The sequence below is a fragment of the Enhydra lutris genome, unplaced genomic scaffold, assembly GCF_002288905.1.
Source record: "Enhydra lutris kenyoni isolate GAN:26980312 unplaced genomic scaffold, ASM228890v2 scaffoldscaffold28, whole genome shotgun sequence".
NCBI lineage: Eukaryota > Metazoa > Chordata > Mammalia > Carnivora > Mustelidae > Enhydra > Enhydra lutris.
In genome coordinates this window covers 26,918,313-26,935,724 of record NW_019154112.1, presented here as the reverse complement: position 1 = coordinate 26,935,724, position 17,412 = coordinate 26,918,313, and the positions used below count along the sequence as shown (strand labels likewise).

Below are 17,412 nucleotides of genomic sequence, written 5' to 3'. Positions count from 1 at the left end.
GACAGAGATCACAAGTAGGCAGAGAGGCAGGCAGAGAGAGAGGAGGAAGCAGGCTCCCCGCTGAGCAGAGAGCCCGATGTGGGGCTCGATCCCAGGACCCTGAGATCACGACCCAAGCTGAAAGCAGAGGTTTAATCCACTGAGCCACCCAGGCGCCCCGTAATAAATAAAATCTTAAAAAAAAGATTTTAGGGGCACCTGGGTGGCTCAGGCCCTTAAGCGGCTGCCTTCTGTTCAGGTCATGATCCCAGTCTCCTGGGATCGAGCCCCGAATCATCGGGCTCCTAGCTCAGCGGGATGCCTGCTTCTGCCTCTTCCACTCCCCCTGCTTGTGTTCCCTCTCTCGCTGTGTCTCTGTCAAATTAATAAATAAAATCTTTTTTTTTAAGATTTTATTTATTTATTTGACAGAGATCACAAGTAGGCAGAGAGGCAGGCAGAGAGAGAGGAGGAAGCAGGCTCCCCGCTGAGCAGAGAGCCCGATGCGGGGCTCAATGCGGGGCTCGATTCCAGGACCCTGGGATCATGACCTGAGCCGAAGGCAGAGACTTTAACCCACTGAGCCACCCAGGCGCCCCATAAATGCCTATTTTCCAATCCAAAGAAGATTTCCCACAACACTTTACATAATAGAGTTGATTTACTGCAAATTCTAATCTCCACAGTTTACACTATATGGCAATATTATTTGATTCCTTTGCTAATATTTTTTTTACTTCCAGAAATGTCTTTCTTAATTATATTTGGGGAATTTTACTCTTGTATTCTAAAATTTCCAGTCATTCCCAAAGGCTGCCCCCTGCCTGTTTACTCTCCTATAGCACACTTATTTTGCGTTACTATCACTCTAAATTTCTTTCTGTGCCCCTCAGATGCTTGGGTAACATTGATATAACTCCTCCTTACCTTCTAGGTATGGTTTGGGAGACAGGACACTGTTGTAAGAAAAGGGTATTATAGCACTTGAAGAAAAATAGGGTATTATAGCACACTTGATCTATTGCCATTCTTCCAGGTCTTTTGGATGTTTTTGGAAAACGTAACTTTTTTTTTTTTTTACATAATCGTTTTATCAGTTTTTTAAATCAATATTTGATATATCTTTCTGCTCTTTTTTAGAACTTCTTAGCAGAAGACACTCTATTTTATTTCACTTAGCACTTTGAACCTGATCAGTACTCTATTAGTTCTATATTAGTTTATTTGTTAATTGAAGAATTATGTTTAAATTAGAAAATTCATATATATATGTTTGATCTCAGATGAAATACCAAGTGTACGAATCAGTCTTCTATTGAGAGGTTGGTGTAAGGAAGGCCTTAGAATTAGGGTGAATAATAATCTATGACCTCAAGTATGTTAGATACTACTCTACAGGAGTAGGCAAAATAATTTAACTCAATATATGTATGAATGAAATCCTCTAATGTTTATTTTGGAAAATTTTGATTGTTTGGGAGAATAAGAAGTTGTTCCTTAAAAAACCCTATTGTTACATGTATAAACACTAACAGTGCTTGCAATAATATATCTAAAGCCCCATAATTAGGTTTGACTCACAAGTAAGAAAATAAAATATTTTATTAAGCCTGATTTCAGTGCTCTCATTTAAATTTTAGTCATCTAAACCTGGCATATTTCTTAAAAATATGAAGTTTATTTTGGGATAGAATAATAACTAAAATAAACAAATCTTGGTGAGAATAATAGATATCTGTTATTAGAGAGACCAGATCAAGTAGCAGATCTTAAAGATTATAACTGTTTTACTATAAGACAAGTAAAACATGAAGATGAAATAAATATAAGGTTTTGGCAAATTAACTAAAGCAAGTAGAGAAATTAAATCAAAGAAATAATTTTTGTCTCTTATGATAACTCATTTACCATTTTAAACAACTAAAAATTCACTAATACACTGGTGATAGTATGGAAGGCAATGCCACTATGTACTTTTGCTGTTATATAACAATGGCCTTGATATCCTTGGCTAGTACTCATGACTTCTTAACATGCTTAGACAAGATTTATTTGAGCTCTAAGAAATGTTTATAATAATGACTTCCCCAGAATACAATTGGGTACTGCTGGTAGCTTGGTGGCCAGCGGAGTAATCTGCAATACTGTCACTTTTCCAGGACAGATGAGGTTACAGGAGTGGCATACTGCCCCTGAAATCTGTGCCAATATTTGACAGAGTACACAGATATCCAGGATGCTTCAAAAACCAGGTCTCCCTCAACCTTGTTCCTTCATTTTTCCACTTCTCATGGCTATAATTGAGATAAGACAGAAGCTAAAGGCAAAGGCAAATTCAATTTCATTTTCATAATATTATTTCTTCTTCTCTAGGAAACAATCCCTTACAGCAATTTCCTACGGGCAAAGTCACTTCCAGCCCATGGACTAGTATCTAGGGCTAACACAAGCCAGGCATCCATCGAAAACACATATCAGTATCTTCAGAGATTAAAATGTATGTCAGAGTTGTTCCAGAATTGTTTTGAAATGGCTTCTTAAAGTTATAAGCTTTAGAATTGGAAAAAATACACAAAATCACTCATTTAACTGTTTGTGTCACAGATGGGAAGACTGAAAACCACAGTGGCTAAATGGGCTGCCCCTAGCCAATCATTATCCACTTGGTTTATGAGAGAGAATTCCTTAAAACCCAGGTCCTAACTTAATCAAGTTTATGTTTCCTTTCTTTTTTGCTTCATCTCCATTCTCTGTAGAAGAGTTGAGAAATCACAGAAAATTACATTGAAGGAACCCTAAGGCTTCTACCACCTTTTCTTTTACAAATGGACGAGACCATACAATAGATATTCGAGCTTTTCTAGTTCTCTTTTTTATCCTTTTTGTGACTCCTTATACCAGATGCTATTTTATTTTCTCTGCAATTACACTTCACTCTGATCAAGTTTCAGTGTGACCTTGAAGCCATGACAAGTCTGTTTCTTCAGAGAGCTAGACAAATATAGTACTGTTAGGCATGGCAAATAATATGCTAGGAAAAAGATAAAGATAATTTCTACAAAGGTTGCATCCTACATTATTCTGGCATGGAAATTTAAAAAATAAAAATATTTTAAAATCACTGAAAAATGAATGATCTCATGTGTACTGCTGTACAATATAATGTATTAGCCTCTGATATAGATTGGGGATGACTCCCCCAAACACTCTCATTCTAGTTCTTTACCAAGTCTAACCCAAGGGAGGTAAGTTGTCCTCCAGACATCCCTGAAGTCAATCAGTTATATATACAAAGCCCCTCTTCTCCATGGTACTTTCACTTCTTTCTGTCTTGTGCAATATTGATAGCTATCAAGAAGCCAGAAAGGAAGGAGGAGTGATAAAGACAGGAAGCTAGCTCAAGCTGGTAGAAGAAAGATATCCTAGTAATATAACCTTGGTCAAAGCAGTAATCAAGAGTACAAGGCTTACAACAGTGCAGAGAAAGAGTACCCTGAACTTCTTAGAATGTTGCAACTACTAGTTAATTGTAGGCAGCAAGGATCTGAATGAACACATTTTACCAAACACATAGAATTAACAGGACATTAGAAAACATGCAAAGTTCTAAAATATACTTCACTGTAATATTGTAATACACACAGGATTTGTACATGAAACACACACACATATTTTATACATATATATATGAACATATATTATATATACATATATTACATATATATTGTATATGTTATGTATTACATATATATTACATATATTACATATATACGTAATTTAGGGAAATCATTCACAAAAGATAGATGAGCAACACTTATTTCTGAGATAAATGTAGTTTTGAGAAAAGGTACTATCAATTTGCCTTATCTTTGTGTTCTGTATGTTAAATGATGTCTGGAAGAAAAATAAAAAAGAAAATGTTAGCTTTGTTAACCTAGTAAAAGAGTCATTAGCTATCTCTCTATAGAGACATGCTTTTGATTGTAATAATTATGTTAGACTGAATTAATAGATAAAAATATAGTTGCCCTTGAACAACATCGATTTGATGTCCATAAGTCCACTTATATGTGGATTTTACATGATAAAGACAGTACAATACTGCAAATGTATTCTCTCTTCCTTATGATTTTCTTAATAACATTTTCTTTTCTCTAACTTACTCCCAGAATACAGCATATAATACATATAACATAAAAACACGTGTTAATTGACTGTTTATATTACTGGTGAGACTTCCAATCAACAGTATTCTATTAGTAACTAAGTTTGGGGGAAGTCAAAAGTTATATGCGGATATTTGGCAGTGAGGGGTAGAGGTGGGGTGTCGGTGTTCCTAACCCCTGCACTTAATGGTTGACTGTAATTCCAAACAGAGGTTGACTGTAATTCCTCACTAGTCAAACAGTACCCAGAACCTTGCTTTTGATTCTGAGAAAGAAAATGGAATACAATAGAAATCCTGGAGCAGCTTCTAGATAGCAATGCCAGAATGATATAAGAATGTGATACCACGTTATATGAGAAAGAAAGAGAATGTTTAACAAAAGAAGTACAAAATTTAAGGGGAGAATATCAGGATATCTTTAGATATTTCAAAGATGGACAAGGGAAGGTGGTTAAACTTGTTAAATATGATCTCGAAGTATACAACTTTTTATGAGTGTCACAGGGAAGGCTGATCAGAGAGAAGATAGTTTTTAAGTCTTTGAGGTCTGCTATCTAAAAGTAGAATCAGTTACTCTGGGAAGTTGTAAATGGTTTTTCAAGAACAAGTTGGGTAACTACCTGGTGGGAACATTTTAGGAAGAATTCACACATCAAATGGAGGCTGGACTAAAAACCTAGGATTATTTTTTTTTTAACTTTTAAACTTATATACCATTTGGAAAATAAATGAACATGAAACCTAGACTATTAACCCACGCAAAGAATGGTTTGTGCCTAATTAGTCTTTTCTATGTCAAAGCCCAAAGAACATGAAAGATGCATTTTGTACAGTCATGGAACTAAACACACTGGAACACTTGGATCTCTGGAATGAATTCTGTAGTTAGTATTAGAGTCATCAGTTATACATAAATTTAAATATCATTTGGCTCTTCTTTCTGAGCTTGTGTATGTGTGCATGTGTGTGTTTTAGAAACAGCTAATTAATTATTTTTTGAGTCCCTGACCTACAGCACATTTTACTGGGTATTATCAGTATACAGAGCTTTAAAGATAGAGTTTCTTAACTAAACGGGTTTACTGTATTACTCTTTTTTTTTTTTGCCTTTTTCTCCTTTTCTCTCTACATATTTCTATACTTCAAACATCTTAATTTTTTACTTCAACCTAGACAAAGATTTTAGTCCAAGCTTGGTCATCTATTAGCTATTTTATTTAAGTCAAATTACTACTTTCCTAAGTTTTGGTTTCCATATTTCTAGAAGATATTAATATAAATAATAGAACCAAATTCATAGTGAGGACTAAGTGGGATATGGACATAGCTCTTAACATATTGTATGTGCTTATTCATTCACCACTAGCTGTTTTATTTTTGCTCAAAATTACTGTCACATATATCCTTATATTCTCTCACTAAATTATTCTTGCTCTGGTCCATCAGAACCCCCCAAAACCATTAATCTCTACCACATTGTTTTCAGCTATTCTGTTTGGTTTCTGACCATCTTACCTTCTTTTGAAAAGGATGGGATTCCTATGTTACTTAAATCATCTACACATCCATTCCTCAATTCTTACTTTCTGCCTTTATATAGAGCAATGAGCAAATTTATTTATAATGTCAGTGAAGTCTAAGTCTGGTAAACAGTAGAAATTATCCAGTCAACCCACTTGAGAGATGAGGAACCTGAGATACCAAAGGCAAGGTCTGACTTTTTTAAGATAACAGAGCAATTGGTTAATAGGAGCATGTTAATAGCAGAGTAAAGTGGTCCTGTACTCTAGAGTAGCCCATATCCCTAGCTCCAAACAGTTGTAAGTGGGAGTATGAGGATGAATAATAAAGGAAGACCAGTTTGACTGATAGTCCTCAGTGGAAAATAGGACATTGTTTTAGGTATTAAAGAAGGAATAAATTAATGAAGAAGCTAACATTTTTAGTATTTGTTATGTTCTAAACACTGCATTTCTTTACATTTATGCTATTTAATTCTCAATAACAGAACAAAATGTACAAACATACTTTTTCTACATTTCTTAATTGAGGAAACTGAGGAAATTGAGGAAACTGAGGCTCAAATAAATTATGTTATTTGGCAAAAGCTAAATACACAGCTAATAAGTGGTAGTGCCACTATCTTAACCTATGTTTCTATAACTAAAATCTGTTCTATTTTACTGCTTTTATGACAATACTCTCTTTTCTCAATCTCAGCAATTATGTAATTTTAGTCTTCTCAGGCAAAAATGCCCTCTTCACCTAGGGATGTTCAAGATTTTTAGGATGTATTTGCCTTCCGGAGAAAAGCTGGATATAGAAATTAACTATGTAGGCTGTCACCTGTTGTGATTTCTGGGTACTTGGACATCTAATTTAAAGAACTCTTCACTAGCATACTTACCCCTGATATTATTCTACCAGAAGTTAGATCTAGCCTAGACAGATGATGATAAAATTCCCAAACCCCAAGGATACAGAGAAAATTTTAATGTCAGAGAAAATGAAAGACTGAACATAAGAATTTTTTTTTACAAATATCAAGAATTGTTTGAACCTCAGACTTTTCTCTGGCAACTTTGGGTAACAAAGAGACATTAGAGAAATATAGTCAATCTGTATGTTATTTATGTTTAATGCAACATTCTTTGTAAGAACAAAAATTTAGAAAAATCATCATCTAACTTTCAGAAAAAAAGAAGCTCTGGTTTATAGCATTTGCTAGTTTCTGTGGTGCAAATATTCCCACCATGCCCAATTTCAGTCTACCAGTATGAATTTGCTGACTGCCAAATTGAAAGAGATATGCATTTTTGTCTTTTGTAAGCCTAGCGCAAATTGTCATGTGCATATGACATGGATATATGTGTTTTAATATAGATACAAACATGTTTGTGTGTATACATAAAAAAAAGGCCTGGAAAAATATGCAAGAAATATTTTATTAATTTGCTCTCGAGAGAAGAGCAAGTTTAAGATACGTTTGATGATAAGACATTTCTGTTTTATTTCATATATTTTTATATCTTTCAAAAACATTTTATAAAAGTATAATATATACATGAAAAGTAGTTTACTAAATGTATAGTTAGGTTTTCACGAATTTAACACACCTATATAACCACTACTCAGAAACAGAGCATTAACAACACCACTCAAATATCTGTCAATCATTATTCCTCAACACTCAGAAACAACAATCATTCTGATTTCTAGCAGCATAGATCAGCTTTGCCTGTGTCTGTAATTTACATAAATGGTATAACATATATTATGCTAATTACTTAACTTAAATACTCACTGATGTAGACATTCATTTCAATTAATGATAATGATTAAATCTCTTATTATCAATGAGATAATAAACATTTTTCACGTATCATGAATTCCTTTGTGTCAAACTTCTTTCATGCAACATTTTTGTGAGATTTATCGTTAAACATATCAAAATAGAGAAGGTAAATAGTAAACAAGATTGTTATATGTAGTTGAAGATCATTTACTCTCCTTGCTGTGAATATAATTCCATTGTGTGAATATAATACAACTTATTAAAAATTCCACTGTTGATGACCTCAAGTTATTCCATGAATTGAGGCTGGTATTACCTGCTTCAATTAATCTCCCCATATCCCCTCACCACTACCTTAGACAGCTTGAATTTAACACCAGTCTGTATATTTCTGTGTAACCCCTGGACTTCTCAGATTCTTTGGAATAGACGCTGATCCTTTCAGAGTCTGTGGTGAGTATTATGTGTTACCGCAGAGGTTTTTAATCCTAGCTCCAGAGAGTCCAGAGAATTCAAGGGGTACATGAATAGATGAAAAGAAGCAATCTTAAAAAATATAGATGCCACTCTATTTTCCAAGAAGTAATAAAGAAGGATGTCCCAACTAGGTAAACACACAATTTTGACTTTGGCCAAAAGAAGGACTAGTAGATTATAATTCTTGAGGGCATACCTCTTTAGATAAATTTTATACACAGAAGCTTTGTATTTAGGTTTAAGTAAGAATACAGCTATGTCACCAGGGACAAATGGCTTGGTGACTTTAATCTGCCAGTCAGTATGATGGACTGTTTTTAAGGTCCTGTGAGAAAAGTAGGTCAAGTAGCTGTGAAAATACATTGATTAAAAACTAATGTTCAACTATGCTATCTGGGGACTAAATCAGCACTACTTCAGACCAACATACAAGAAAGGGCTTAGGGAAGAAGGCACAAGTGGATGAGAGAGTAAGAGATTCAAATTACTTCCCTACAAGACAGATAGCAGGTTCAGTTCTCTGAAGCTTCAAGGAAGCCTCTAGCAGGAGATGGACATGCTTGGCAGTCAGCATTCTCAGAGAGCAAAGGCAGCAGAAACATAAAGAGAAATAGTGACACCTGACCTAGGAGAATAGGAGAGTGCCAGTTTCATGGGTAAGTCTTATATTCTTCCAAGACTCCTGTGGAACTTTGGCAGTGACTAATGACATTTTTTTTCGAAAGCCAGTGAGAGGAATGAGCTACTGATATTCAGGAATTAATGGCCATATGTTCATAAACATATCTATATTATGATAAATTATAATTGTTTTTATTGAATCCATACCTCACTTACAAGGAAAAATGAGTGGATGAAAGAGTTGGAAGAGGTACAGAGGACATAATTCTTGGAATCCCAACAAGAAGGCACATGATAATGAGGTAAAACAATAAGGTCATGATTTTGTCTTCATGATATTTCTCAATTTTTGTCTAGAGAGGAAATTCCAATGACTCTCTGTGAACTTAGTTATAGTTTCTCATAAGTGATGGCGAGATATGAGAAAGCTGGTAATTACTACTTTTTTTTTTTTTTTAATTTGACCCATGCTGGTAGACTGAGAACCTAGGATCAAATCATAGAATAGCTTTAGATGAGATTTTAAAATAATAGGTAAAATGGTGTCTTTTCTATCAGCATGGATAAAATTTGTCAGTTGAATAAAAGACATGTTCTAGAGGTGTCACCTTTCTCCTAAAATCCTCTTCCACAACCCAAATATGGGAAAGGTGATATATCTCAAACATGTCTGCAGAGCCCATTTTTCAAAGCTTGATATAAATATGTAGCCCAACATACTTATGAGGGATGCTGATTTTTATTTCAGACTTCTACTTATACCATTTGGCATTTACTTTTGTTGAGAAATAAACTGTTTTATTTTTTTTCAAAATCATGGCACTCGTGTCTACATTTGCATCTCTTGAAAAAACAACTATAGGTGTCTTTCCTGGCATATTTCACTGTTAAAAGGGAAAAAAAAAGTACATAAACCACTAAGCCATTACATGTGTTTTAGGGCCCCAAACTTGGTATAAATCAATTGTTGACATGAAAATTATTAAAGCATCTGCATATGCTAAGTTTTACCCCTGGAATAGGGATTTAGAAGTCAATTATTTTACTAGTTCTCTCATGATGACTGTTTTGTGATATTTTCTGCTTCATTCAGTTCTCTCTCCAATTTTTGGCTTGATCCACTAGTGGCTAATTCTTCATTTTCCATGAGAATTCTAAATAGATATTTTTGGATCCAAAATAACTTGGGAACAGACATCATATATCCCTTTGGCTATCTACCCACCTTGTTGTTGTTTTTTTTTTTTAATTCAAAAGAAATTAAACACAAGTTATTTAGGACTTTTGGATTAAAAAATGGTGAAGTCAAATCTTATTCTTCAGATTGCTGTTTTGCTTTTATATTTAGGATTATCTTTTATGGGGAGAAAGGAGAGAACCCTGGCAGACACTGTGGTAAGAGGGATTCTTTGAAAACACACACAAAGATTCGAGGCTAGTCAGGGAAGAAAGGGTTTCTGGGAGCACTAGTGGTGCCATTCCCAACCAACTGTAAACACTTGGTGAAGAGGTGTGAAATTGGTCAGCATGTCCTTATGTTTCCTTTTCTCAGAGTCCCCTTCTCTATAAAGGACTCAAGCCAGCATTATTGCAACATATACCAACAAAGGAACTTATTCATATCATGGGTAGAAGACTTAACATTTCACCTATTCAAGAAACGTTTGTATTTTTAAGTGGGTCTCTACGGGAAAGAGACTCTCAGAGTAAAACATTAAACATAAAGTCAAATTATCAGGCATCAGCAGAGAAGGTATGTGAACACTGTTCTTCCATCTTTCCCTCAAATCTTATCATGTAGGATCCACCTATGATAGAATTGATGGTACTGATAATCCAGTATATTGATGTCCTCTGATATCAGTGAAGTTATATTAGCATATACTTTCTCTGTTCCTTTGGATAATTATGCTTTATGGGAAAAAACTCAAAAGCATATTATATTGACTTTTTCCATATATTTTAGACCATGTGATATCACTATTCTGCTGTATAAATTAATGATGTCTCCTTATTTATATTATCTAGAGAGATGTTATTTATTGCCTTTGATGCCAGAGGGAAAAGACATTATCTCACCAGTTTAAAAATGCATCCTCAAATTACACTGTCCTACATGAGGGGTGTGAAGCATGTATGTCGACTTAATTGGAATTTACAAATAACAGAATATGACAGCTGTCAAGCATCAGTATGAGGAAAAGAATAGCATTATTTAAGTGGGAATTCTAAATTAGCATTTTCCCACTAGTAACAAAAACAACAAATAGCTTCTCACTAGATAATAGCTATTGCATCATATAAAATTCATATTTATGCACAAGAATAAATGGCAAATGTTTCAACTTTTTTTTGAAACCGTACACACATACAAGCCTCTTTTCTGAAGATACTGAAAATGTCATGATGGTTTTGCTGGAATATTTTTTCCAAAGCAAGTGACATGAAGGACACATGTAAATCACAATAACATAATGAGAGATAATATTTTATTATCCAAGAGTGTTTGCCCTGAATACTAGTTTCTATTTTAAGAAAATCCTGGTTTGGGATTAGTATAAATAAAACCTGGCTTTAGGTCCTGAGTTTAGGATATTGTAATACAATAATAATCCTCGTGATTTTTATCTGAGAAAATGTATTTTAATTATAAAAGAATTCAAACCATTTGAATCTTTTATCCAAATACTTAGGTGTTCGAGTTTTTGAATTTACTCCAAGCTAGACTTATTGCTAGAGTGCTTGGTTTCATTTGTGTTTGGAGTTGAAGTTCAAAGAGTAATCTATTGAAGGTCTAGGTCATTCCTAAATCAGAAGTTTCTAGATGGCTTTTTTGTGTGTTTGTTTTTTAAAGATTTTATTTATTTATTTGAGAGAGAGTGAATGAGAGGGAGAGCACAGAGGGGTGGAGGGGAGGGGAGCCTGGGACTTGATCCCAGGACCCTGGGATCATGACCTGAGTGGAAGGCAGATGCTTAACCAACCGAGCCACTCAGGCGTTCCTGTTTGTTTTGTTTTTAAGGTATGTGGAATAATTTTCTTGGGATGTGTGTTTTTTATAGTGTTCTTAAATACGTTTCCTATCTCTAGTAGTCTGAAATGTGTCAAAGCAACTCTTTCAATTGCCTATATCAAAATACATCCATTTGGCTGCTAATCCAACCTAAGGGCGATGAGTGCGACCAGTTTACAAACCAAAGGTTTACAAACCAAGCCCATGAGATCCAACAGGGTAAATATTGCCTCCACTGTTTTTTACAATAGCTTCCAGAGAAAACTTTCTTCTTCCAAAATGAAACACCAAGAAGTTACTTTCTTCCTACGATGTTTCAACACAATGTTAAAGTAATCATAATATTTAAGAAAAACAATATATACCATAGCCTATATTAGGTACTTTGCATTTTTATATATTATTCTCATGATAATAGTAGGAGGTAGGCCTTATTACTATACTTAATTTACAGATGCAGAAATTAAGGCTGAAAGAGTTTAAACAACCTGATAGATTTATGTAAACAAACGTTAGGAGAAACCAAATCTGAATGTAGATCTCAATAATCCCAAAGGCTGTGTTCATTTCATTATCTGATTAATATCAGTTGTTATCTTACTGGACCTTGGGTAATAAAGTCAATGAATTGTTTTTAGACTCTAAACTGTTAAAAAACACCTTTTTAAAAAAAATTTGAGAATTCTCAAAGTAATCATGCACAATAATAAAACCAAATCAATCATTTGATATAAGTTAGTGGAAAACCCACTGTTGCTGTACTTTACACAGTGCCCCTTTATTTCTCAAGAATCCAGGTGATAATAGGTGAACATCTTATCTAATTTGGGTTTCTGGACAGCCAGCCCACACTGAGAGCAAAGCATCTGGTCAAGTCCTTAAACTACCTCCCATCATAATATGACTCACTAGGTAGGAGCCTTACTTTTTAGTAAGATCACAAGTCCTTTCTTTGTGATTCACTCCTGGAACTGTCACAAACCATGCTCTTGGCAATGTAGTCACTTCTTTATTTCCAGTTGACATAAACCAAGACTTCTCTCTCCAGAAAGATATTTCACTCCCTCAATTAACACTTCTACTTTACCTAGTGTCAGTGAGTCCAGAAAAGTGCGGGGAGGAGGGGAAGAGGACAAGAATCTTTGTGATTCAAGACAGTCACATCAACTCCGGAGTCTTTCAGTGAGAGGAAAGTAGAGAATGTATGCTCTTCTATTTCCCTTCCTGCAGTGATATGAATTTAGTCATTATGTTTATCAAAAGTTAACATTCAAGTTTGGTGTTGCTTGGGGCTAAATGCTGGACATTGTTTTTCTTTCACCTTGGGAATATAAAGGGCTTATGACATCCCCAGCAGATTATTACGATTTTTAAGTTACTAGTTGTCTAAGAAATTCCCTATCACCAGGAACAAAATATGAGAATTTAATCTTTGATTTGCTGTTTCTGTTTCTTAAAAAGCTATGCAAAGTAAATAAACTACTGAGTTTTAAAAGTAGCAGAAATTACTGTCTCCTAATTTATTACTTTTCCCTTTCCCCCGTGATCTATGGTCTTTATTAAAACCCTCTTCATTATTACCAAAATCTTTGCTGTCTGTCATATGCAATGCAGATCTTAAGGACAAGATAAGTGTAAGAGAATTTCATAATGAATATATACACGCACACACACATACACAGCAGAATAAAGTGTGTAGTGTATTTGCAAAGTGTCAAATAATGACACCACTATAAATAGTAAGTCATTTTAGTGAGAAAAAATTATTTGGATGATGTGTATAAGGTGATATTTTAGTTATGGTTATATAAAGGGGAGGTTTAGCAAAAGATCCAAGTCAAATACTGCTTTGCTTTGCTTTGCTTTGGGTGTTCTTTTTCTAAGATTGGAAGTAACAGGATTATTGGAAATAGTGGTTACCATGACCCATTAGTGAGAAGTAATAACAAAATGCCTAATTTAAGGCATTAGACTTATCTGCTCTTATTTTTAAATTTTTTGTTTAAATTCAATTAGCCAACATATAATTTATCTGCTCTTACAGAGAAAGGAAGGTTTCTCCATAAAAGATAAAAAATGTAATAACCTCATTATACTTAATTGCTGAGCCAAGAAACCTGGAACAGCGCAAGATTATTCAGTGGCTGTTATATAGGCTACAAGAACCTGTTGATTTCCCAGGACCAGTCTTTGTGTGCAACAAATTTGTAAAAATGGAATTGAGTCTTCTGTACTCTCCTTACTGATAGGGTAGATTCAAAGCCTTAGTAATTATTCAAAGCGAAAATGGTTGGTTTCAGATTCCATGTGACTTTCAGTCCAAAGAATGCTATTAAAAGTTTCGTGCTTATTCAGCTCAGTGTTTTTTAGACATATTTCTCATTCTCAGCATACTAGTTATTGAGAAGGCTGCCTATCCTGCTCTGAGGGAGTATAGAAACAGATAAGAGGAGAAACTCACATGAAAATGAAAAGCCCTGTTTTTTGATAGCTCCCCCTACTGCAGACTCCTTTCACGGACTCTAGCCCCTTATGCATCTGGGAAGAGAACTTGTCTAGATAAAAATCAATCAATCAATCAATCAATCATTAAAAAAAAAAAGAAGTTATGGTAACTCATTTCTTTTCTATATGCTACTGACTTCTTAAGAAACATTTTGGTCAATTCATCTGTCTGGGTTTTACATCCGTTATGACTGAATATTAGGGACTAACATTTGTGATCATTTATGGTGTGGGCACTGTTTTGAACACTTTATAAATGTTAACTCATTTAATCTTTATGGCATCCTATAGGAATGTAGGTAAATTTATTTCCAACTAATAGATGTAAAAACTAAGACATAAGGAATTCATGCTCTGCAACAGTTTGGTACAGTTAAAAAATGGTGGTGAGGGGAACTGAACTCAGGTTGCTATGTAACAGAGTCCCATCTCTTGACCTATATATGTTTAATGAACTGTGTGTGTGTGATAAAATTATCTTGAAATTTCCCCAGGAGAAACATTCCTTGTCTCTGATGTATTTCATTGTTCATGACATGAGACATACATAAAAAAATGTTTATAAATGTAAAGTACTAGAAAATTATATGTGATATTATTATTATTAAATCAAGATAGATAATCCTGCTAATATGGTTTTCAAAAAATAATTTTGTAATTTCTAGAATAAATCTGTTGAGATCATTGAATATCTTAAATAATCATACCACACATCACTTAAGCTAGTATTCATAAGGAAAAACATTGCACTTTTCAAATCATTTAATTACTAGTCCATCAAATGTACTGAATAAAAGTGCAATAACAAAGTCTCTTTGTTCTTCAAAAGAAGAAATTTCTTTAAGAACCCAGGGAAGTGAGACTCTGTGTGATATTAGAGTTGTAGCATTGTTTTCTGATAGTAGAACAGATAAGATCAAGGGCATCTTGTAAAGATAAAGTAACCTAAAAAGTAGCATAAAGAAGGATGTGCTTTATATTACAAAGTTATAGCAATAAAAATAAGATGGTATTTTTTAAAAATATAGGTACATTGATCAATCGGCCCATATATATATATATATATATATATATATATATTCATAAGTTTAATTTTTCATAAATATAGCATCTCAAGTCAATGTAAAAATATAGCATATTCACAAATGATGATTAGCAAACTATCAGAAAAAATGTATAGAAACCCATATCCCCTTATAATAAATTAATTTTAGATAAATTAAATTGTATACTTCTAGTATAATTTTTAAAATTGTTATATATTTTACTTAAAGCAAAAATAACAAGTGTCAAGTATATGTTTCTGTGTGCGTATGCATGTATGTATATATAAAATATATCAGGAAACCTGGGTGTCTCAGTCTGTTAAGTGCCCTGTCTTTTAAGCTTAGATCATTATCTCAGGTTCCTGGAATGGAACTGCACATAGGGCTCTGTGCTCAGCAGGGAGTCTGCTTGTCCCCTCTCTCTCTGCCCCTCCCCACTGCTTGTGTTCTCTCTCTCTCTCTCTAAAATAAATAAATAAATCTTAAAAAAATAAAATTTAAAATATATTGAAGTATATATAGAATCATCCTATCATCTTGTCACAAGGAAGGTCTTTCTAAGCAAGAAAAAAACTTAGCTACACAAAATATAATACAATTTAACTATATACAAGTTTGTAATTTCTTTATGAATGAAAACCATGAAAAAAATTTTTTTAAAGATTTATTTATTTATTTGACAGACTGAGATCACAAGTAGGCAGAAAGACAGGCATAGAGAGAGGAGGAAGCAGGCTCCCTGCCTGGCAGAGAGCCCAATGCGGGGCTCGATCCCAGTACTCTGGGACTATGACCTGAGCCAAAGGCAGAGCAGCATCAATAAACTTATGATGGTTTCATGTCATGATGAACTATGAAGCCATTAAAGGAAAAATGAATGGGGATAGAGAGAGAGAGTCATTTGTAATATCTCCAGTAGATTGTGAACTTGGGCATAACAAAGTAAATTGAATTTTTATGTCTCTGTCTCCACAACATGTCCACCACATACACCAGGGGATATTTAGACTACCTCTTCATGACTTTGACATTTCCAGGCTTTCCACATACATCCTGACCTTCTACATAGGTCAAAAGTGATGTGGAAATATAAAAAGGGGTTTTAAAAGGTGCTCCTTGATTTTCTTACTTCAAGATCTCAGATGCTCCCCTGTAAGTAGTGATTGTTCAGAAGGTAAAGAAAGAATAGTAAATGTATTCAGTGGGACTTAACATACCCAGATACAGCAAAGATAGGTGTAAACATAGCAGATGAAAAGTTTCTTCTGTCACATTTCATTGCACTAACTTGTAGTGCACACTGGTACTCTGTCGAGGAAAGACCTTGCTTTGGACCCCACTATACAAGGCAATCCCCCACTGTTTCTGTACTTTGGAATAACTTCCTAGAATTTTTCTGAGTCCCTTGACCATTCAAGGCTGGCAGAACCATTAGTGAGGTGTCTTATACCCTGACTGGACCCGATTAGGCCCTGGTGCTGTTTCTTTCCTTCAAGCAGTCTCTGAACTCTTCAGGCTCCCCCACAATGACTGCTGTTCACCAGATATTTTACAGAGCTCTGGGTTTCATGCCTAAAGGTCATCCTAGCACCCCCATATGAGGCTCAGGTTAAGTAAAAGGCCTGCCAAGTGGATTAATTCTGCTGGTTGGCAAGATATTTCTTTTGTAAGAAAAGAAGATATTGGGCTGTTAGAATAGTGTTGACACCCTAATATTAGGCAATTCTCATTCAGATGGGACACTGAAGAAATTCAGAGCGTAGAGCTACCAATGGTTCAGTGCCACCCTTAGAGTTGAGCTTAGACTATGGGGTAGGGATTTCTTCCCCCTCTGTATTTCCATAGCAGCTCCATCTCCAGTCTATAGCACCCAAGTGAACAGGAATTGTGATAGATTATCTTGCTGCTGCTAGGGTGGTCACTCTACTCCCTACCTCTCTCTGCAGGAGTACCAGTTATCAAAGTGTTCATGAAGATAAGTAAGCCTATCTTCTCAGAATTTCCCACATTGTTGCTCCTCATTTTGAAATGCTAATGGTCCCTTTGGATCAGAAAATGCCTTCCCTTGCTTCTTTTTTTTTTTTTAAGATTTTATTTATTTGACATCCAAATTGGCTAAGAAGAAGTCAAACTATCACTCTTTGCAGATGATATGATACTATATGTGGAAAACCCAAAAGACTCCACTCCAAATCTTCTAGAATTTGTACAGGAATTCAGGAAGGTGTCAGGATATAAAATAAATGCACAGAAATTAGTTGCACTTCTTTACACCAACAACAGGAGAGAAGAAAGATAAATTAAGGAG

The 17,412-nt window shown here is 34.6% G+C and overlaps 1 protein-coding gene across 1 annotated transcript; it reads right to left on the bottom strand.

Moving 5' to 3' along the window:
- Window positions 1-9,338: 9,338 nt before the first annotated feature.
- Window positions 9,339-17,126, bottom strand: LOC111152493 (defensin beta 133). Its single transcript, XM_022510965.1, has 2 exons — window positions 17,039-17,126; window positions 9,339-9,457 (listed from the first exon to the last, which is right to left on the bottom strand). Exons 1-2 carry the CDS (start codon window positions 17,124-17,126, stop codon window positions 9,339-9,341), a joined length of 207 nt encoding a protein of 68 aa, XP_022366673.1.
- Window positions 17,127-17,412: the final 286 nt, after the last annotated feature.

Excerpts from the sequence above, each read along its gene's own strand:
- LOC111152493 (XM_022510965.1), bottom strand. The coding sequence starts at position 17,126 with ATGAGGAGCAACAATGTGGGAAATTCTGAGAAGATAGGCTTACTTATC. Across the intron at positions 9,458-17,038 it reads TGGTACTCCTGCAGAGAGAG|TGGTTTATGTACTTTTTTTT; the intron begins GTAGGGAGTAGA and ends GTAATGGCTTAG.